The sequence below is a fragment of the Zonotrichia leucophrys genome, chromosome Z (assembly GCF_028769735.1).
Source record: "Zonotrichia leucophrys gambelii isolate GWCS_2022_RI chromosome Z, RI_Zleu_2.0, whole genome shotgun sequence".
In the NCBI taxonomy this organism is placed as follows: domain Eukaryota; kingdom Metazoa; phylum Chordata; class Aves; order Passeriformes; family Passerellidae; genus Zonotrichia; species Zonotrichia leucophrys.
Genome location: NC_088200.1, coordinates 9996169 through 10018295, shown reverse-complemented (window position 1 = coordinate 10018295; position 22127 = coordinate 9996169). Strand labels below are relative to the sequence as shown.

The 22127-nt window shown below is 43.7% G+C and overlaps 1 protein-coding gene across 8 annotated transcripts in view; it reads left to right on the top strand.

Annotated features, from left to right (window-relative positions):
- Positions 1-22127, top strand: part of PDZD2 (PDZ domain containing 2) — a 201078-nt gene that overhangs the window by 138407 nt on the left and 40544 nt on the right. For 7 of the 8 annotated variants that reach the window (XM_064735299.1, XM_064735301.1, XM_064735294.1 and 4 more), the window contains 3 exons: positions 7841-7983; positions 8624-8756; positions 10860-11027. The exons of the other annotated variant lie outside the window; for it this stretch is intronic. In XM_064735299.1, the coding sequence (XP_064591369.1) occupies positions 7841-7983; positions 8624-8756; positions 10860-11027 (444 nt within the window). The remainder of the gene's footprint in view (positions 1-7840; positions 7984-8623; positions 8757-10859; positions 11028-22127) is intronic. 8 annotated transcript variants of the gene reach the window in all.

Below are 22127 nucleotides of genomic sequence, written 5' to 3'. Positions count from 1 at the left end.
AGGGTGCTTGGGTGTAGAGATGGTCTGGTAATGGATAAGTTACAATGTGTTGGTTTTACTGTGTCACCTTGAAACGAGGTCTTCACTCTTGGAAATGAGCTATCCCCAAAGGCAGCACAGGAATGTTCGAGGTTCTGTTGCAGGAGGGCTCAGCCATACTCAGCTATCATAAACCATAGGCGAAAACCCTCCTATGAAGGAATTTCCCACCCACAGGGAAAGTGGCTGTTTGGGCCTTTTCTCTTAGTATTTTGTGTGCCATGTTAAAGAGGCAGCAAACCCACAACTGAAATGCAAATGACTAGCTTTAGCTGAAATTCAAGTTCACACCATTTTATGTTTTAATCATTAAGTGCGAATAGTTGAAACCAAGTGGACATGCCTAAAAATAGAGTTTGTTGTCTGCTTAGGTGCTGCAATGTTTCAGGCATTTGTTGGAATTACAAAGCTACATACACTTAATTTTTGAGGCAGAGTGCTGAAAGCACTGAGCAAATCCTAAAGATTCCTGCTGTGGACAGATGTAATACCAGTCCCTGTGAGACACCCCTCTTTAGCTGACATCAGTGTGTGGTGACCTACTCTAGGCTGGGCTTTAATTTGCTGCAGGCTGCAAGGGTGTTTTCTGAGAAACTTCAGACTAAGCAACCAGCCATTCCCAAAAGCCCACCAAGAGCATGAGACTGGGTGCTCAGTACCCAGTAGGGTACAAACACCTGTAAAAGCCTGAGCCTCCTCAGGGGCAATTGCCAGGCAGAAACCCCCTAGGGTCAGAGACAGAGGAGAAAATCCTTTGTCTGATCTCTCAATAACGATTCAGCTGATGGCAAGAGTGGAGCAGTTCAGAGGGGTGCAATCCAGATGGTGGTGGTTCAGGATGACAAACGATTCCAGCAGGTTTTTGTGAGGGGTGATGGTATAGTTCAGGTGCTTGCACTGGCTGATAAAATGTTGAAAGCTTTTGCCAAGGAAATGATGTCAACAAGCAGTCTGTCTTGGGAGATGGATCCCTGGGCAACAGTCTTGCTTAAAGTCGTGAAATTTTCATCCACTCTGCTGTGCTGCCTGTTTTGTGTGTTTTAATTATGTGTTTGTGTTTGGGGGAGGGTATGTTTTTGCTTTTTACTGTTCCCCAGGCTTCATCCCCTAGGACACTTCTCTTTTCATGGGGAAAGTACTCACATTTTTGTGAAAAGATGCCAAACGTCTGGCGGCTGTTTGTCCAAACAAGGGGACTTGTGAGATCAGAAATGAACACTTGAACAAAATCAGAGTTGTGTCTGTGCTTCTGGCTTTGAGGACATGGAGAATTTATATTGTCAATACTGTGTGATTCCTGTTGGATTTGGGGATTTCCCCCCCTCTTTTAAGTAGTGTAGGAGACACACTGTATGGCTTGCATCACCCAGGGACAGAAACCAAAGGCTTCAGTGGTTCAGCATTAAGAAACTTTCATAGGCGGTAAGGATGGACAAAGAACTCCTGTCTTGGAATAATTTATTGATAAAGAAATTTAAGATTATTTCCCTCCCCTGGTTTTGATTTATCTTGGAGTTGTTTAGCGTGCGTGTGCAACAAAGAAAACAAAACCCAAGGTAGTAGATGACAACAGGGGTCCTGCTTTCAGATCAGCCTTAAAAATAAAATGACTAAGATCAGATAAAAAATACACTCATTATCCACTAATGAAATAATTGTTTTGTTATGAATTTGCAAAAATCAGATTTTGGTGTGATTTTCTGGTGCTGAGTCATTCACATTAATATCTGAGATGTGAAGAGTGATGGCTTTTGACTGTATCTTAAGACTGATGCGTTCAAGCTGCTCACCTGGTATGTGATGGTGCCAGTTAATTCCCCAGCTACCCATCTGTCTGTCCCACCTGCCTGCTGGGGATTGAGGAATAGAGGGAGGAGGCATGATGTGATCCAAGGTGGGGCAGGGAGCTGGGAGTAGTGCTTTTAATTGATCTCACATCAGTGAAGGATGCTGGGCAGTGGTGTGTGCTGGGACCATCCCAATGTTCTCCCTGTTCCTGTAGAGAGGGTTTCTTGCACTACAGGTCTAATGTAATGCATTTCTCTTCGGGGCATTTTGTGCTGGTTTTCAGCTCTTGTGATCAGCATGCTGGTTGCCAGCTGCTGTGAAGCTTCTCAAAGTAAATTTTTATAATGCATGGAACTTGCAACTTTCTGTTCAGTGTTACGTTTCCAGAGCAGCTTGGTGGCTGGTGAGGAAGATGCTTGCTTCTGCTGCTCCTGATGGGAGACCCTGAGAAGTTTGTAAGTGGGAACTGGTCCCTGCAGACAGACAGTAAAAATACATGTTGAATTGAGGGCGGGAGTCATCCCATGGGCTGTATTCAGGTCCGTGTCAGTCATTTGGTGTGTGCATACAGACTTTGCATGGTTATTGATAGTCTTATTAGGGCTTATCTCTGTTTTTGTTTTAAAATTGTTACATATTTGCATCAGCTTCGTCTGAATTGCTGCTGTGACAGAAAGTGTTTTTTCATAGACAACTATTTTACATTTTCCATTTTACTGTCTGGCTTTTTAACTACTTACGGTGTTTCTGTTTTCCATTTGTTTACACCTTGCTCCTGCCAAGCTTTTCTTTTATGAGAGATTTCAAAGCAATTTTTTTTCTTTTGTATATACAGATTTGCAGCTTCTTGAACACAGCACCGTCAAAATAAGTCAAACCCCTTTTAAATCCCCTGCAATTAGCTAGTGAAGGGGAAGTGGGGAAAAGAATGGCTCCAGTGTCTTTTGCTCATTTATTTATTTATTTTCCTCAACACTCGGAGGAAAAATGTTCCTTTTTGTTTTATTAATGATGTGCTTATGAAATGGAGTGTTTGATGGTGTGCACTCGGAGCAGGCGGAAGGCGAGCTTCCCCATGTCGCGCTGGCAGCACGCTCCCTTTCTGATCTGCAGCTCTCTTAGTTTATTCCAGATGTAGGCTCGCTCTCAGCAGAGGCTGCCTGATGTACAATGGCTTCATGGTGGAGAAAAAAACGGCCTGTGGGGACCCACTGGAAGCTGCCAGTTGTATTCTCTATTCTCACTTGTGGTCGGTTACATAAGATGACCCTTCCCCTGTGGGCCCACCACTTCGCAATTAATCCAAGTAGAATATTCATACTGTCTTTTAAAGCATTTTAATTATTTGTAACCTAGGCACTTTGAAGTTGATCAGATTCAAGCGGGAGGAGGCATGATGTTGTGGTCCAAAGGACTGCCTGCTTGATAGAGCCAAGTTGGGAGGAAAGTTGAGTCACTAAGAGTGATGTAACTGTGGAGAATAGAAATTAGCCATTAGTCCAGCTGCTGCCTGACTTGACCATTTGTGTTTCTGCTTGCTGTGTGAGGGAAGTAAAAAAATGCAAGTCTGGAAGGGATTTCAAGAGATGACCCAATCTCATCTCATCCTCTGAGACTGACTTTGACAAATGTTGGTTCATCATGTCCATGAAATCCTTTGCTGGGAGGAATCCCATGTAGGCAAGGCTGCTGCTGCCTGGGATTACAGGCAAAGTCCATGGGGTGCATCTGGACAGAGTTAAGGTTTATTCAAGTCCCTGACAATTTTTTGCTTCCTATTGCTTTGAAACTCTCAAAGCAAGTGGGTCTTTCTGAATGTCCATCTTCGCCAAATCTCAGGTGGATTGCATGGCATTCTTTGGATTGTCTTATACAAGTATTCATGTCATGGTGAAAAACAAAGCCCACTCCACAAAATTTGAAGAGTTTAATAAGGGATAATAAGTGACAGATCAATAAAGCAAAAGTAGCAGCTCTGAGTGCATGGCAGCAGCCAGAGGCTCACTCAGTTTTTTTAGCCAGCAATCCTTTATACTATTGCATTGCATTACTTTCTCAAGTGACTTTGCACGTTTTTGGAGCCAGTTTACTACAGCTCCGCCTTCGGTTGCCACAGCATTGTGTAAGTCCACAGCTACAGTCTCCAAGGGTCCATCAGGGGGACAGTCCAGGGTGGTCTTCTGATGCCACTTTAGACTCCCTTTATGGTATTTTGTTCTCTGCCTTGCTGTCTTGGTTATACATTTTTCAAAAGCCCTTGTATCTTGTGATACATCCTTTGCAAGCAGGTTTACATCTTGTGATAGCCTGGCTTTAGGCGCAGTTTTAGTTACACTGTTCACAATAGCAATTACGATTGCACTTTATCTACAGAAGTAGTTACAATTTATAATAATTTGGAAAAGCATATACACAGTAGCAAAAGCCAACTGTTGCATAGCAGATGGTAACATCCTGTTAAGTCATGAGCCTGTCCTCAAGTGCTGCACAGGATGCTTGTGACCTGCTTTGGCTAAGGAATATAGTTGCCTCTCCTAAGGAGTAAGCAAGGCTGAATATCACTTGATCCCTGGCTGTGGTAGGGGCTGGTAGTGCCCCTCTCTCTGTCCTTGATGAGGATTTCTGGAGTTTGAAACTGATCTGGCATCAGCGCATGTGTGCTTTGTGCTTCAAGCGCTTTTGAACCAAGAACTGTGAGGTCACATGTACGGATTTCCTGTGTCTCTGGTGAACAAAGCTGGGGAGATGTTATTCTGAGTTATTTAAAAGTGAAGCTCTGAGAATTATTCTGAGAGGATGGGAAAATTCAGATGTTAATAGAAATGTGGAACTGACAGCAGCTGAGCAGCAACTGGAGTTGTGCAGGCGATCAAAGAGCGGTCAGCATTTAAACTCATCCTCTGGGCAGGGATTAAGCAGGCTCCAAGGGCAGTGACATCAGACCTACAAAATGCCAAAACTAACTGCACTTGGAGTTTCCTTTGGGTATTGCAAGTCTCTGGAGTGGAGTGAATGCACCAGAATCCTAGCTTTCATTTAAACACTAAGTGAGCTGGAAGCCTTTTTGTTCATGAAGGAAAGCTTGAAAATAGGATACTTCATCATTTTCAAAAATAAACACATTCATTACTACTTTTTTTTTTCTTCTTTTTTAAAGCATTTAAGCTTTGTGTAGTTTAACCTGGGAGTCCTCAACAAAACCAGCTTTAAGTAAAATTTAAATGCATTTATAAATCCTTAGAATTGGCACAGAGCTTTACTTTTAAGGCTTTCCTGTGATGGACCTGCTTAAGATGCACGTTCAAAGCAGCACCATTTTTAGCCAGCTGTGAAGTATCCCATGCTGCTCTGTACAGAGAACACAGCAGCTTCATGAGGAGGGAAAGGGGCTCTGCTGGACACCGCCTTTCTCCAGAGGCCTCAAGGCAAGGCTGGCAGTCTGCTCTTCATACATAGCCTTCAAAACCTGGGAGTGACATCCCTCAGAGGTACGTGTGTGTTGGTGGGGGGCGTTTGCTTTCAGTGCATGGTTAAGTGAAGAACTATGAATATTTTATGAAGGAAAGGGAAAGAACAGTGAGGGGTTCTGATTTCCAGCTGACGACGCTGAGTTGTTTATTCCCAGTGAAATCCCTGCAGCTGACCGAGGACTGAAGGGACAGCGTTTTCTTACACGGGACTTGGTGGCAGTGGCATTTGAAAATGACTGAAAGAAATTCATGTTTGGGCATGTGCCAGATGGTTTTGTTGTCTTTGTGGATGTGTTTTTCTGCCCATGTTTGCACTGAGCAGTGCTTTACTTTGCAAGTGCTTTTGATTACTTTGCAACAGCTTTTTATTTTAGTGGGCATTCAAAAGGAATGAGATTGGCACTTCCATCAAGAGTGGTAGTCTTGCCATTTGCTATTATTAAGTGCTATGTATATGAATATTTGATAGTTGGTCAGTTAAGAATAAATTTGGGAATTTTTGCAATAAAATATGTGGTAGAGAAGAGCACTAAGGAGTCCAAGCCAGGCACATTGTGGGCCTTGGTGTAACTTATGTTCCAAAAACCTTTTCCAAGTCATTAAAGGCAATTTTATGATTGTATTGTTAAATTTTATTGGAAAGTCTGCTTCCAAATTGGGTTTAACAAAGGGGCATTCCAAGTGGCATCTTATGAGAATGATGGTCATCTTTTCAGCCTGGGCTTGGTTGGGGGAGGTAGAGAGATTGTATTTCTCTTCTGTACTGTCTTCATTATGTGTGCAAGGTACTTCACAGCAATAAAACTTCTTTGGAGCATTTTCATGCTGTAGTTCAGTTCTGTTTTTTAGCTAGATAAATATAGTTGACTCTTGCCCCTGCATTTAACACAGCGTCTCATGTGTCACTTTAATTTATTTTAAAGCATCCTCTGTCCTGACATGTCCTGTTATTCAGCTGGAGACTGGCCTTTTACAAAGGCATTGAAGATCCCAGTTAAGCCTGCTGGGATATTGCCCATCTGCAAGGCATTCAAGTTAACAAATTACCCACAGGTGTATGTTTTCAGGCTCAAACTTTGGGTCACCTCTTAGAGAACCTGTTTTAGTTTTTCTGTTTCTCCTACCTGTGGTCTAAGGGCTAAGATTCATTAATATCATAGATGTTGTTATTATTAATATTCATGTTAACATTAGTAATGTTTGTGTTGATAATAATTAATTATTGTTATTTTTCACTTTATTCTTAAGATATCGTTGTAGCTACTGACCTCTTTGTTCTTTTTTTCTGGAAAAGTAATATTGTAAAAGTTTTAGGGATCAAGTGAAAAAAATCCACATTTTTTTCACTTAATACTCAGATAAACAACAGTGGCCTAAAATCTGCAGGTTGCTGCCACAGCCCTTGGGTTTGCTGATATATTTAGCAGTTCTCCTTCTCAGAAACAAGAAGCAATTTGTGCATGCTCTTCACAGTTTGCTATGAAATTTTAATCATCTTTGCTACTTGGGCGTTTGGGTAGTGCGAGAATGTTACTTGTGTGCGTAACACACCCAGTCAGAAATAGCTGACCTGGTGCCTGGTGACTACAACACATGGCTTAAAAATTGCCTCCAAATTGTGCATTTTGCTGTCTTACAAGCTTGAAAACTTCCAAGGGTTTTTCATAATCCTGTAGTCTTGGTTCTTCCCCTCTCTGACAGCATCCTGGCAACTGCCTTACTTATCTTGCTTGCTTGTTTTTCTCTTTCCTTTTTTGCTCTGCTGATACTGTCACACTTGTGTTTCCTTGTGCCCAGTCCTGCCAGTAGGACTCATGGGAGCTAGTTTCTGTTTTGCATTTCATATTGCTCTGAAGTTTGTAAACTGCTTTTTGGGTAAATCTTTACAGCAATTAAAAATAAGCAAAACCAATAAAGGTGTCCTGAACATTGCTTATTACCTTGCTTATACTGAAAATTATTCTCCACAGTGGGTAAATTTATTATTTACAATCTGTGCCACAGCTGCCCAGTAAGACATACTTGATTGGCAGCTGATAATTTGAAGTTGGTGGTTTTTTTCCTGTGTCTCAAATCCTGCAAACCCTTCTGGAGAGGGAAGCACTGCTGTGTGATGCAAGTCTGGTCCCTGCTGCAACAGCAGCTGCACCACCTGATGTTCAAGGTCCCCCTTGAACCACATCTTGGTCCTCTGCAGCCCTGCATGGCTCATCCTTGAGTTTTGGCGAAGGGATTTGAGGCCACTGGTTGCTCCGGGAAGGACCAGGGCATTGAGAGCCTTGCGTGGCTCAGAAAAGCTGCAAACACCCCTGCAAGGAAACTTCTACGTGCTGACCCTGCTCTGTGCTGCCTCCTCCTTTCTGCCTCCTTCGCTTGGACCACAGCTAACATAGCAAAGCTCAGCAGAAACACCAGTATAGCTTGGGCTATACAGGTGTGTGGTGATGGGCAGCAAGGTGCTAAATAGCTCCCTCCCATACCCTCCAGCCCTCTCCTGGTGTTCCAAATCCAAATTGAAGGACTTTCTGCACGTTTTCTCTCAGCGAGAAGGTTGCCGCATATGGAAGATGCACATCCTGAAGGGGACGGACGGGCTGGGAATCCAGATCACGGGAGGCAGAGGGTCAAAGCGGTCCCCTCACAGCATCATCGTCACCCATGTGGAGGAAGGTGGCTCTGCACACAGGTGAGGTGACAGTGGTGCCTTCATGGTGGTGGGTGGGATGGGATAACCATCACTGTTATCTGGGTTCACGAGAGGAGTTCGGGGTTTTGCCCTCCTGTGGTGTGAGGGTGAGAATATGGCATTGTCAGACTAAAAATTTATTTTTGTTTGATCACTGAAGCGTCTTCTAGAAGGTTTTGTCCAAACTGTAGACAGGTCAAACACTTCCTTGCTGGTGGAGGGAAAACGAAGGAGCCTGATGGCTTGTTGGGCTTTTCCCCCAAGTCCATTTTCGGAAGATGTGCCTTTCCCATGGGATCAGTTGTGCAACCCCAGGGTCCTTACTGACTTCCCTGCTGTTCCTTATGGGGTGGAGATGGGGCTTGCTACTGTTCCCTTACCTAATCCAGTGGGGCACACAGAGGACTTGTGGAGTCTCAGCCCTGCAAAGAGGGTGAAATTCCCCTGGTTATAACAATGATTTCAGGTGGGCACCTTTCTTGAGCCCCTTTTTCTAGAAAGTAATACTGTGCTGATCACTGCAAGCTCAGCATAGTGAGATTGTACGTTGTCCATGCCTCCGCATCCCACCACGTTCCAGTGGAGCCGGGCACTGTGGTAGGACCACGTGCAGCTCCGTGTTCCCACTGTGTTTCTGCAGGGATGGCAGGCTGATGGCCGGCGATGAGCTCCTCATGATCAACGGGCAGTCGCTGGTGGGGCTCTCCCACCAGGACGCCGTGGCCCTCCTCCGCTCAGCCGCTGGCCTGGTGCAGCTGGTGGTCTCCAGCAAGGTACAGACATCTCCTGGGTGGGCTCACTAACGTACATCCACAAGTGTGTGAGCAAGTGCTGCGTGAAAAGGGCGTATTTTCCATAGGGAATCACGTGTGCACTTCTGCTGCTCTAAATTTAATGCGCAGCGAGGGGAGATATATCAGTAGCTGCCATGAATCTGTGGCAAATCAGCACAGTATAGACCAAATTAATGATTTGCTTGTACTGTCACTGTCACTCAGTGTGCAGATGAGCATTTATTCATGCACACGTTACCTAAGTTTCGGCCAAAACCATTTTCTTAAAATTACATGCTGAGTAGAGCCGGCTGTTCTGAGCCTCTTCTGCTTCCTGCCTGCACAGCCTGTGTACCTCTCATCTCTGTCCTATCTGTGTGCCTGAGATTTCTTGAAAATTATCTCTTGGCTTGAGTTCCTTATTTTGTCCTTGTTAATAGCATGGAATGGAGCTCTTACAGATAAAGGAACATGAAACTTCAGGGAAACGAGAGTGGAACTTATTTCTCAGTTGGACTCTTTGTTCTGCCTTGATCACAGAAGAGGTTGATGGGATATTACATAATATTTTGCCTCTTTGTTTAAGAACATCCTGCTCACCTCCATTTGCTCTTCTCCATGGAGCATATCCTGCTGCCCCTGGACCTGGGTTTCTGCAGGTGTTTGGTGCATGGCCAACCAACCCCCAAAAGCACCCAGGGATCTCAAATTAGGACCTGACTGCAACGTGGGGGTCACCAGGGCCTTTGAGGTGGTGACAGGAACATCTTGGCCCAAATAGAGCACTCATATACCTGCATTTCCAGGGTGTCAGCAAGCCACTGTGTCAGAATTTTAAATATTTGTCTTAGCTTCACCTTCAGATTTCCCCAGCCACCCCAGAGCAGGCTTCTGTGAATGCTTGAATGCTCTTAAGGCTTCCCTGGATGCTGCATGCATGTGTTTTTCAAGAAAAGTCTCTATTCCACCATATCCAAAGTGAAGAGCCTGTGACTTCTCTAACATTTCTGTTAGACTTTGAAGTTCATTGCAGACCTTCTTCAGAGTCACAGTCTAGCATTAACCCCACAAGTGTTTATTCTGGAAACACCACACTTTGTCCTGAAGTAGGTACATTTTGTGTTTCCTTTAGACAGCTGGATTCTGCCAAAGCACGCCGCAGTAGACTGCATTTATTTCTCCTTAAAATTAAGTGCTTGTTCCTATGGTGACCTCATCAAAATAATCATCATGCAAAAACTTAGGGCATAAAATTTCAGTTTCCTGATCAGACTGTGAATCTGCCTGTCCTGGGCTCTGTACATTTGGACAGTTTTCATATCCTTGGAAGAGGGACTTGGAAAGGCAAGCAGTAGGGAATACAGCCTGTCCTGTATTTCTGGCAGCCCCAGAAAAGGTGTAGGTAGGTGAAGTGTTCCCTAGTAGCTCCCTCTGGGCATTCATTATTTGTTGGTATAGGAATGTAGCTTTGCCTTTTGGTCTGGTGATCAGTAACACAGAATTTGTTCTGAAAGCAGTGAGCCTGTATGGCCACTGCTTTTGGCTGAGGCACATGTGTGCCTACCAGAAAACATGGCAAAGACTGGAAGCAGATGCTTGAGCATTGGGAATGAGTTGGTAGAGGATTGGTGGGTTAGTTTTCATTGTATTGTCCTAAGTAGCATTGTCAGTGTATTATTCTTTTGTCTCTAGGTAGATAAACATGTAAAGGGAACGTCCGTAGGGAGGGAACAGGAGCACAGGGTGTGATTTGGGTTTCAATGGCGTGAGTAATGAGGTCTGTCAACTCTCAGTTCACTCTCAGTGACATTTATTAAATCTAAAGTGGGGAGGAACAGGCTGCCGAAGAAGCATTTATTTTAAATGCTTCTTTATGAAATCTAAATATTCTAAGCATGAATTGGCCTACATTTATTATATATAAACTTTAAAACCAAGCCTGCTGTTTATAACCAGACCATTAAAAGTTTGAGCATGTGGAAGTGTGTAACACAGGGAGGATTACCAGGGAGCTCACACTGGGCAGGTGAGATGGGGCAGCTTTACTGTGGCACTGGTGTTTTTCTGCATGTGATGTAATATATTGTGTTGTCTCTCGGGTAGGAATCTTCTGAAGGGGATCTTCTGAAGTATCCATCTACCAGTTTGCCAGACTTGCTTAGCACTTGCTCAGTCCAAGACTCTGTCTCTTGCACTGACAATAAGGAAAATGAAGAGCCGGAAGAGGAAGATGTGAAAGGAGTGAATGTGTCTCCTGAAAAACTGGTTGCTGTAAGTGTGGTTTTGGTGTGACATTTTTACTCTCTCTCTCAAAGCCCGTTTGCATCTGTCACATTCTTCTACAGCCTGACAAGGAGCACATCCTTGGGACCAGGCAATCCCACCCCACCCAGCCCTTCTCTGCACAGGATGTGGGGGAGAAGCTGGAAAGGGGATGGCATTTACCACAGCCCCTGCCACCTCTGAGCTTCAGCAAGGCAGCAGCACAGGGAACAGGAGCTCTCGAGGCCTGCAGCCTATGTTGCAATCATGGTTTTGTTTTTCTCTTCGATTGTTTTCCACCCACTTCCACTGCTTTTGTTGGATCTGATGCAAAGTCTCTTGCCATGCTTACGCAGTTGCATGCTCTTCTTTCCCCTCCTTTTGTAACAAAACTTCTTTAACAGTTTATGATCCAAGTCCTTGAAGTTTATTTGCTCTGTCAAAGCCAACAGACATTTTGGAGGAGGGATAGGAATTTCTGGCGGTGAACCATAGTTGAAGTTCTGAATAAATGCTGCTAGTTGATAGTCTCACTTGCATTCCCTTCAGGGCTGCATTAAGAAGAGATTAAGCGGGTTATTGTTATTTATTTGTAATGCAGCAGCTCTATGAAACTTCATAGGTCTTCTGGGCCTTTTTTTTGTATGGTGCAGACAAAAAATAAAAGTATGTTTCTAATCTAAAGAGCTTGTGGACTTGTTTTCCGACAAGGGAAGGCAGGTGGATTCACTTGAAGGTTTTATCTACTTCTTATTTTCCCTTCTTGTCTTCCCCTCACACTCTTCTGTTAAAATAAATCAGTTAAACCTTTCAATGGCTCAGATATAATACTGGTTTGGTGATTTGTTTTGGTCTTATATTTTTACACTTACACCTGAGCAAAAAGGCTGTTCCCCAGAATGAGTCTCATGATGCTGGTGTTTACTTCCTACATGCCTGTCATCTCTGACTTACTTTGAGTCAATGTTTATAACACTCTCACACATCTTAATACTCCGAAAAATTTTGTTATTTCTTCACTGTCTTCTTTTCTATGTGCAAGGGTGCCTTTTTTGGGGGATGAAGGGAAAAACAAATAAATGTGGGACACTTAGCATGCTGATGTTGGTGTAGTGTTTGTGTGCGAACTTGAGTGGGCATCTAAGCATTCTTTTGACTATCAAAATACTTTGAATTCTTCTACATATCATGCTTTCTATTCTGGTAATTTCTAATAAGGCTATGGCTTGGCAGCACTTAAATATAAAAATCAATTTAGACAAAATTTAATTATCTGTGGCTTTAGGATTAAGCTCCCTGGCATTCCATTGACTCTTTCAGCACACACTGGGAGTTATCTGTCACTTGGTTTGCTCATGTCTATTCCAGCAAGGCTCTGCCTGGTTGCCAGTGGCGGCTTTTTCATGAAGTGTTTCCTTTCCAGATTAATGTCGTGCTCAGGGAGGCTCAGGATGGTTGAGGTGCTCGTGACCATGAGGACACAGCTGCATGAGCCTCCCAGAGCCCTTCTGCTTGGCCTTGAGCTGAGAGCCTGCCCTGATGTCCATCGCAGTGCCACTGCAGCTGGCAGTGGTGGTGGCCACTAGCTCAGAGCCAGCTGGATTTGCCTGCCTGTTGGGCGCTCTCACCCCTGATGGCAACAGCTCTTGGCTTTCAGAATGCATCGCTGGAAGGTTGAGGGGAAATCACAGAAATATGGGTACAATAAACACTTCAGAAGTGTAGCAGCAGGGGTTTTTTTTCATTGTCTTCTCTGCTTCTAGTAATTTCTTTTGTTGAAAGGATGTAATTTAAAGAAATGTAATAAGTTATTGGTGACTTTCAGGACCTCTTCTGTTTTTGCTTGATCTGCAGATGAAATCATTGCTTTTCTGATCCAAAGCACAGAATGTGGTTGTGTTCCCCTTGCAATTGCTGTGTCAGCCTCAGAGTGCAGACAGGCCTCTCTGCAGCCTGGGGTGGGCAGAGTCTGTGTAAACCTCTCATTTTTACCTTTATTCTCATCCATCCCACTCAGGTCTGGGCAGCCTGAGCTGGGCTGGGCTGTGCAAATACTGCATACCACAGAGGAAGGTAAATGTATGGAAAAGATAAAATTCATGTGGCTTTTTTTCTCCTGGCAAGACTGGGAGGATTTTTCATAGCAAAGCTTAGAAGATGATTTCGAGACCAGTATGAAATCAAAGCATCACAAAATTTTATTTTTAAATTTATATGAATGTATAGTCCAATTTATTATTGCACAATTGCTCTGGAAATCACTGCACTGTGCTGCTCTTACGCTTTTGATGATATTCATGTGTCTTCTCTTTCTCTCACATATATTCTATTATATCTGTACTGTAGATAAGGGATGACAGTGTGGCTGAGGATTAAAGCAGGAACTAAGCTGGGCTATTTTTAATCAGCGCAAATGTAATTGTATTGGACTTTCAGGATGGGTGGTTCTCAAGGTCTGCACCAGGTAAGTGAGACTGTGATCTCAGTCTAAGAGTCAGTCTTAGATTTGAAGCTGACTCTCAATTCAGCCCTGTCCAGGAGTTAACCTTTCTCACCTCTGACAAGTGGTTAATGGATTTCCTTGTTCACTCTGCAGGGCTCTGGAGGGACTTAAGGGGTGCTGTCAGGTGCTTATGTCATAATGAGTAATTCAGAGTGTTTTATTGTCAGCTGAGGCTTCACTGTCCCTTTTCTGGCCCAGAACAATGTCTGTCTAATTCTTAAAAAAGTCTAGAAGATACTAAAAACTTGCAGGAGCATCTAGGTTTGCCAGAGATATTGTGTCATTAACTTCTCTGTGAGTACAATCCACTGCTGAATGTTCAGAGCCATAATTAATAGACCTGATGGACTTGTGTTTTAGCACCTAATTGCCTAAAGGCTGAACCAGGCAGAAAAAAAAATCACTTGGAATGAAGGTTTGTATTCAAATATTCATCCTTGTAGCTACTTAGAACTCAGCTGGACCAGGCTCTTAAGGAAAGTGTCATAAGTTGTCACTGTTTTGAAATGGAACACCACCCTAAGGTCGCTTCCAACCTGGCTTATTTTAAAAATCGATGGGAAAAAATAGTTAAAATTAAAGTTATCTTTTCTAGATGGTGGTCCTGAAAAAATTTCCCCATGAGCAGTTGTTTTCAAGTTTTTAAAGTTCTGCTCCAGCATTTTTGGACATGAAAATAGAGTCTGAGCTAGTCAGCTTCTGCAGAACACAGCAGAAGAGTTTAGTGACACTTGAAAACTGTAATTTAAGAGAAGTATCACTTTAAGTCTTACTTGAAAGTCCACTTGTTAAGTTTCATTAATAAAAATCACATAATACAATTTAAATGGAGTTCTGCTTTTACAGTCTTCTTATGTAAAGCCCTGTTTAACATGAAACATGCCTTAAAGTTTTAACTTCATTAAGACTTGTGCTGCTAGGCAGAAAAAGGATTACATTAATGTCCTTAAAGTGCAATTCTTTCAGGGGTAGTTTGTCTAAAATGTTCCTTAACTTCAGACACTGGCCAGAGAGTTGTGTTATCCTAAACGGTCCTGAGACATTTCAGGGATTTTAACTCCTCCACCCCAATCCATATTTTGCCATGTGCAGTTGACACTGCTATTATAAAACGTCACTATTCATGTCCAAGTGCAAAATAGGATAATATGGTAGTATTTACTTTGCATGATTTATTTTTAATTGTGGTTCACTTTTAGTAATGTTTCTGTTGTTTGAAATTGAACCTGTCATTGCATTGCTGGCTGGTGGATGAACCTGGGAAGTGAACTCTAAAGAGAAGGCTCATCTGCCAAGAATTTACAAAGTGTCCAATGAATTTGGGGGTTTTTGGTCCCTAGACAGAAGCATGTGCCATTCATAGTTCCTTCAGAAGTTACTTGCCTTTGTGTTGTTCAATATCTGATGGTTTGAATATTTTTTAAATATTCAGCTTCAGATTTGTAAAACACAGCAAGAGGGTGTCTGCCTCAGAAGGTTTGGATCTCTAGTTGCTGGAGGCACAGATGGAAGGTTGGGGACTGCTCCTCTGTACTTAAATCTTGTGTTCTTCCCAGATTCCTAAATCTGCTATTGCTGATGCTGGAGGCAGGACCCTGAGCTGAGTCTGTTCCATGCAGAATAGAACTGTAAAAAGAGAAAAGGAGCTCACCCTCATCTCTTCCTTTTGAGGGGGTGCTGGGAAGGGAATTTGCCTCCCTGGGCCCAGGCTCACCATGCAGGCAAGCCCTGGGCACACCACCTCTGGCAGCACCCCCAGCTGCGTGACCCTCTACTGTGGGTGTCAGGGCCTTTCTACTCATATTTAATCATTTTGAGATGACCTGAAGTGTGGGATGTCAGTGCCAGGCGTGTTGCATGCAGAGACATCCCTGACCCTGCAAGGTGTTCACGTTCGTACCAGCAGCAGAAACAGGATGGATGGCTGCTGCTAAAGGTTCCCTGTGTGATCCACGTTACCTGATCCCTGCCAAAGCCCACTTGTGGTTTTCATGCAAGACATGTAGCTGAAAGGGGATAAATAAACCTGTTTGGTGAATGTGAAGAATTGCATTTGTTTAACTCTGCTCCCTCTCAGTTCATATTTTGTTTTTCTGTGCTGTAGGACTGACTAGTTGCTTTCTGCCATGAGCCTTTCTGTCTTACCAGGGAATCCACACATAATTACCTGTAGCCATGCAAGCATAATGAAGAACAGGATAACAATGCCATAACTTTAAAAACAGTCTTGGGGTCAAAAGTTCTTCTGGAAACACTGAGAGAGAATTTCAGAGAAAGCATTAACATTGAGAAGGAACAGGAAGCATAACTCAACAATTAAATGTGTTCAGGGCGTGGAGAGGGGCCCTTGTTACTTGGAGTACTGGAGTGTTTGTTCCCATTAGGGCACTGCAGTCTCAACACAGGCTGCAGAAACACAGCTCACTCCTCAGACAGCGCTGCATGGCTGGGAGAAAAGCAAGAAAAATATTTTCCTGGCAGAAATTTGCTTAGCAATGAGAGGCTTTACTTAGGGATGAGGGGAAGGGAAAGAAATTGAAGAGCCTAGTGTGGGGCTTTTTTATGTACTGGGAAGGGTTCAACAACTCTTTTCCTCTTTGTGGTGATGACTGGCAATGTTTGCAGATCCTGCCCTGTGCCCCATCTCTCTTGGAAGGGGCAGGCAAGGGCAGGGTCCAGCTGTACCTTGGCGTGGCTCACAGCTGCTGCTCAGCTGTAAATGCTGAATTTGTTGGAAGTCTGGCTGTACTGTACCTTTCTGAGGTACAGTATATGTCCAGCATATCGATGGGCTCTGTGCCCATGCAGTGCCCTTCCCTCATGCTGTGGTTGATGAGACACACTGGGTCCTTCAGTGACACCAGAAGCAAGTTTTCAGAGTAAGTGTAATTAGGAATTTGGGCAAGAGAAAATGACAAAATGCTTGGAGACCAAATCTTGTTCACACAGTGTTAGGGTTTCTAGTGTTTCTAGAAGCCCTATCACATTAAAATAGGCAATTGCTGTTGGACTTGTTGTGGGGGGTTGCTCAGCAATGGGCTGGTTGCGGTGGTGTGACCCTGGTCAGGGCTGGGGGAAGGTGTCACTTGAGCTGGGGGAGCAGGAAGAGTGCTGAAAGGCCTCCAGGGGTGCAGCATCTCTGGATTACTGTTTTTCACACATTGTAAAATTCACCTGTCAAGGAGACATTAACATGAGTGTGTTCTTCATGTCAGGAGGGAGCTCCTCAGAGCACTCCTATCATTCCCATTGCCTGGCTCCCAGCCTTTCTGGGCCTTTTCCTACTGCTTCCATCTTAAAGGCAGAGACCAGAGAAAACTCTTTCACCCAGGGTCCAGTACTTGAAGGGTTCTCTGTAGATGTGATGCTGTCTCCAAATCATGGATACCTCCTGTTGCTTGGGCTGGTAGAACATGATCTTTCTTACTTGACCATAAATAACAGTGTGGACAATGCCTAGAGTTACAGTTTTTGCTCTTCCCATGTGATGAAAGCTGAGTCAGCAGAGTTATAGAAACACAAGTTTATCTATGGTACAGGTTCTGCATGGTCTTTGTTTTTGTGAATGAGGGCTTTTCCCATAAAGCATCAGATACAGTACAGCCTGTCTCTCATTTGGCTGTTTGGATAACTGCCCGGTTTTGAAGGAGATGAACTGCCTTTAACAAGCTAAAAATAACACCCTCATGGCACTGGAACAAGAGAAATGCTGTCACAGCCATGCAGTTCACATACATTAGCAGAAGTATGATACACACTCGAGAATTTTTGAGTTAGTGTGAATGTCTCAGAGCCACATCTGCAAATTTTTGGCTGTGTGCACTGTCCAGTCTTGGTTGGAATCAGGTAAAAATAATTTGAGATGTGCTGTGTAGCATCCATAATGTACGAGATTTCAGATCCTTGAAGATGCAGGTAAGAAAGACACGTCATCCAGGTATGAAAGACAATTCTTACATATTCCATATCTTCTTGTATACTTAGGATGCTATAAAATGCCAGTTTGCAGCTGAAATCCAAAGCTCCCACCAGTGGTGTCATGGGAACACTCTCTGCAGCTGTTGGTTGACGTCGGTATATTAAGAAGGTCTTGTTTCATTCTCAGGAGAGCTATTTATTTTGAGGAGTGATTATTGCATATTTTGTCCTTCAGTGGGAATTAGAAGATTGTCATTAAAAAAAAAAAGAAAAAGAAAGAAAAAAAGATAAGCTATTTATTGTTTGTTATGATGTAAAGGCTCCAGATTTGTGGTAAGCCATGAACTGAGCATGTATTAAACAAAATAATGGAGTAGCTGAACCAGCTTTCACACTGCTTGAGTTCCATGTTTGTCATACACTCATGGAATCCCTTAGGTCTCTGCTGTTTACTAAGACTGGTCTTCTGGGATCTCTCTGCAGCACATAGAGACATCTCGTGGGCAGTGACTAAACTGCATGGAAAGCATGTGTCCTGCTTTTTTTTATGTTTGGGGGGGGGGGGGAAGGATAAAGCATAAAAAAGAGAACAGCAGGGATCTGTTTGTGTGCATTTGATTTCCTTTAGCTCAAAAGCTGTTTCTAGTGAAAAATCATAATATACTGCAGAAGAAGAGTAATCTTGTCCAAAAAGGATTGGGAACTGTTTTGCTGGGAGCATCTTGCTGTTTCCAAGGCATGTGTTGTCTGCGATATGTGTTTCTCAGAAAACGTAGCTGCGTTAGCCGTTTCCTGCTTTTCTTCATATTTAAAAGGATATTTTTTAGAAATTTTTTCTCTTTGAAAATTATTATGAATAATATTAGTGACTCTTTGGATATCTGAAAATGGAGTGTGCTTTGCTTAGCTGCAGCTCTGACCAGTGAGTCATTGGAGCCAGCACAGCTGGGACCCTGCTTCATCAAGAAAGAACCTGCCAGCATCCTCTGAGCAGTGGTCAACACATGGTGGCTCCTGGTGTCAAACACATTCAAGAGGGTTTTGGAGAGTCTTATAAAAAATAAATACAGCATTACTGAAGATGAGAGTAGCTCAGCTCTGCCACAGTGCATTTCCAGTCTGTTTACAGAGTGGGCATAGGCAGGTATTGCTGCTGTCTTTGTGCTGGTTAATAACAGGTTTTGCTTCTTGTGCAGGTTGGTGTATGACTCTGAATCTACTCTTGTATATCTACTCTGTATCTACTCTTGTGTATCTACTCTGTAGATTTTGAGGAGACACAAAAATAATTGCTGGGAGTTTGTGCCTACTGAAGTGAATAGCAATTCCCTAGCAATTCAGTCTAGCAACTACTGCATTGTACTGAACGCCTAGGGTTACTTTTGAGTGCAGGCATTTAGTTAAGTGGCAGACTAGACACCACTTTAAAAGCTTTTGTTTTGTTTATTTGGCATTTCCACCTATTCAGAAAGCTGGGCAGCTCCAGTTCTTGACTGTTTATCAGATTTCCTGATCTCCTGCTGCACATGAACCAAGAGTTTTCCAACACTTTCTTTGAAATTAAGTGAAGGAGGGCTTGGGTTCCCGTTCCCTTTGGCTGGGCAGGAGGAAGTATGGGTTGCTCCTGGTGTTACCAGCATGTGTATTTCCCAGGTGAGCTTCTGGGGAAGATGGTGGAGGCTTTATTTCACCAGTGCTGCCAAACACAGCCCAAATCTCAGCCCTCCTGAGGCCTCTCTGGTAAATGTACAGAACTACTGTCTGCCTTGTCAGCTTTGCACCAGGGAAGCAACCAGGGCACTGTTTTTAATAGAGGTGCCAGTTTAGGACTCTGAATTAGTGCTGACCTGAAGGTGATGTTCCTTCTCTTTTCCTCCATCTCTGTCTGCAAGTGGTTCTCTGCTTCTGTGTCATGAAAGAGAGGGAGCAGCAATGCAAGTGCCCTTTGGAAGAGGGGAGCTTCTTTCTTTGGAAGAGGGGAGCAAGCTAGTCCTCTAGCTTGCACCAAAAATTGCTACATCTGGATTTAATTTGGACTTCTTTTGAGCCCCGTGGTTCAGTTTAGGGAGCTCCCTGGGCTTTGGGATGTACTGTGTTTTGGAAAAATGTCCCTGGGTACTGCAGCCCCTGATGCAGTGTGTCCCTGCTCATCAGCCTCCTTCTAGGATCTGTGCAGATTTGTACATGCCCTCAAACAGAGCAGTAAGGCATGGGAAACTCAGTGCTGTCCAAGATTAGAAAATCCATGTTGTCTGCATCACTTGCAATGTTAATTCTCGTAAATTATAGTGCTGCAGTTTGTAATTTGTCTGTGAGATGGATTCAATTAAAGTGAAAAAGAGCTAATTTAAAAGTGAAGGTATTTTACTTTCTGTGCAAGGCAAAGGGGCATGTGGCGTTCCCTGCCTAGCAGAAACATTTAAGGCTTAAAGCATGCTGTGCCCCATAAAGCAATAAGTAATTGCACAAATAACTGAAACCGCTAGAATTATACCAGATCATAGAAAAAAAATCTTGAAAATTTTTTGAAAGATTAAAGCCTTTAAGGCATCAGCTTGTCTCGAGGGACTAGGAAGAAAGACTTTGTGCAGGGTACAGGTGAAGGTTTGCATTGGATGTTTGGGGCATTGCTCTGAAGAGTCTGTGCTGGCTCCTTGTGGAGGCCTCTTGGGTTCCTCCTGATGGCTGCCCCACAGACAGTGGTGTTGGGGCAATTAATGGTTAAATGTTTGGGGTAGTGCTGCTTGAGGAAAAGACCAGGACAAAGTGAATGGGACCAGAGAAGATGTGGAGTTTTCCCAGTGAGCTTGTGCTGGTGCGCAGTCATTCCTTTTTCACGTGGCTGTTCTGAAGATGGGCACTAGTCTTGCTGGTGGACTAGCTTTGCCAGTGCAGGTAGGACAGAATTTGTCATGCTGCAGACTTCTCAGCCTGGTTCTCACTGCTTCATTCCCAAGCCACCAGGATAAGCTGGTCTGCATGCTGCTAGCACTCCTCGGCAGAGCCAGCCAGGCTGTGCCGTGGGGAATTGGGTGGGCTCGCTGACGGGGAAAGGCAGCAACTCAGGAGCTCTGCAAGGGCAGCAGAAAAGCAGTTTGCTTATTAAATTGTATCAACCTCTGTGTGCCGCCTTGTTTTTGTAGATCGGCAAGGGATTGCCAAGCTGTTTGCGGTTAAACAGTGCAGACTGTCATAATCCTGCTCCTCATCTCGCCTAATTAAGAGCCTGGTCACGCTGGAGCTTTGCCGAGGCGAGGACTCCGAGGGCAGTTGTTCGCTCTGGTGCAGTGCCAGGACCGCGTGTCCCTGATAGTGCAGTTTCCTTCGAAATCAATTGAGATGTCACCGTCACTTGATCCCAGAGCTACTTAATGAACTGGCAAAATGGGCTCTATTTTTAGATCTCCCTTTAAACTACTGTGCATGTTAAAGCTCCCCTTGTCCTTAGCACTGGGACAGCATTGGGAGGAATTTATTGGTTTAGTTTAATAAGAGACCTACAGGACTGAAATAATAAGCTTCATTTCCTTGAAAGTGAGGAAAATTAAAATGGCATGCTTAAATCTGGGCAGCCACCTCGAGACGGTAAGGCGATATGTTCATGGCCAGAAGGATAAGGTGGAGCTGGGTTTTGCTTCTTGTCTAGGTTATGAGAGAGCCAAAAATTACAGACACATGCCTTTGGGGAGTTCTTGCAAGCTTTGTAGATCAGATTTCTAAGTGTTTTCTGAATAGGATAAAACTCCTGGTGATTTATTAGGCAAGATCAACAACCTAAAGAATATCTGCTTCATTGCAAATGTTAGTATCTTCCCCTATGTGTTTATAATTAGTGTCAGAAAAATACTTCTGCTAAAATAAAAAAGAAAACCCAAACACAGATAATTTAAATGTTTTTAATGACACAGATAATTTACATGTTTTTGCTTCCTAATTGTAGTCTGAAGGCTAGTTGGATAAACTGTAATTTCAGGAAGCTGTTGAGAATGTCTTGAGGCTTTCCCTGGCATTGGTGTTTGCACACATGTGACCTTCTGTGGATCATACATGGGGTTTGGGGGCTTGCTATCTGTAGGCTCACAGGCTCCAGGATTGCCATGAGGGGAAGGTGGCTTGGGGTGCGGTTTCAATACAAGTGGAAATTGTGTCCTGTTTTTCTTCCCATCCCACTGGATGAAAATGTATGCACTGGTACTTTTCTCCTGTGGCACAGTCAAAATAAAGTAATGAAAAACCCCATCAACAAAAAACCAAACTCAAACCCCATGTAGTAGAGGCATAAGATGTGCTGAATAGGTCACTCTTGAGCCTGAGCTCTGGGTGGAAATTGGCCCTGGCAGAGATGATTTCAGCATCTCTTTGTAAAATACTACAAACTAAGTGGTTTTTTTTCTCCCCTCCTGTGAGCTGGAGGAAGTGGTCCAGCTTTGGACTGGGAGCTGTGTGGTCTTAACAGCTACAGCTGCCCATATCCATGCAGACTGTGAAAACCAAACGACTCTAGAGCTCCAGACTTGATCTGTGTTGTGCTTAGCTCCAGAGAGTCAGATTGGACCCATCCCCATCTGTTGGATGCCCAAAGCATGCCAGCAAAACTGGCTGCTTTAGGGAAACATTCATATTGTTTTTCTTCATCTCTGTGCTTCACGTATTTTCCCACCAGAGTTAGCACTGGCCCTGTGCAGCAA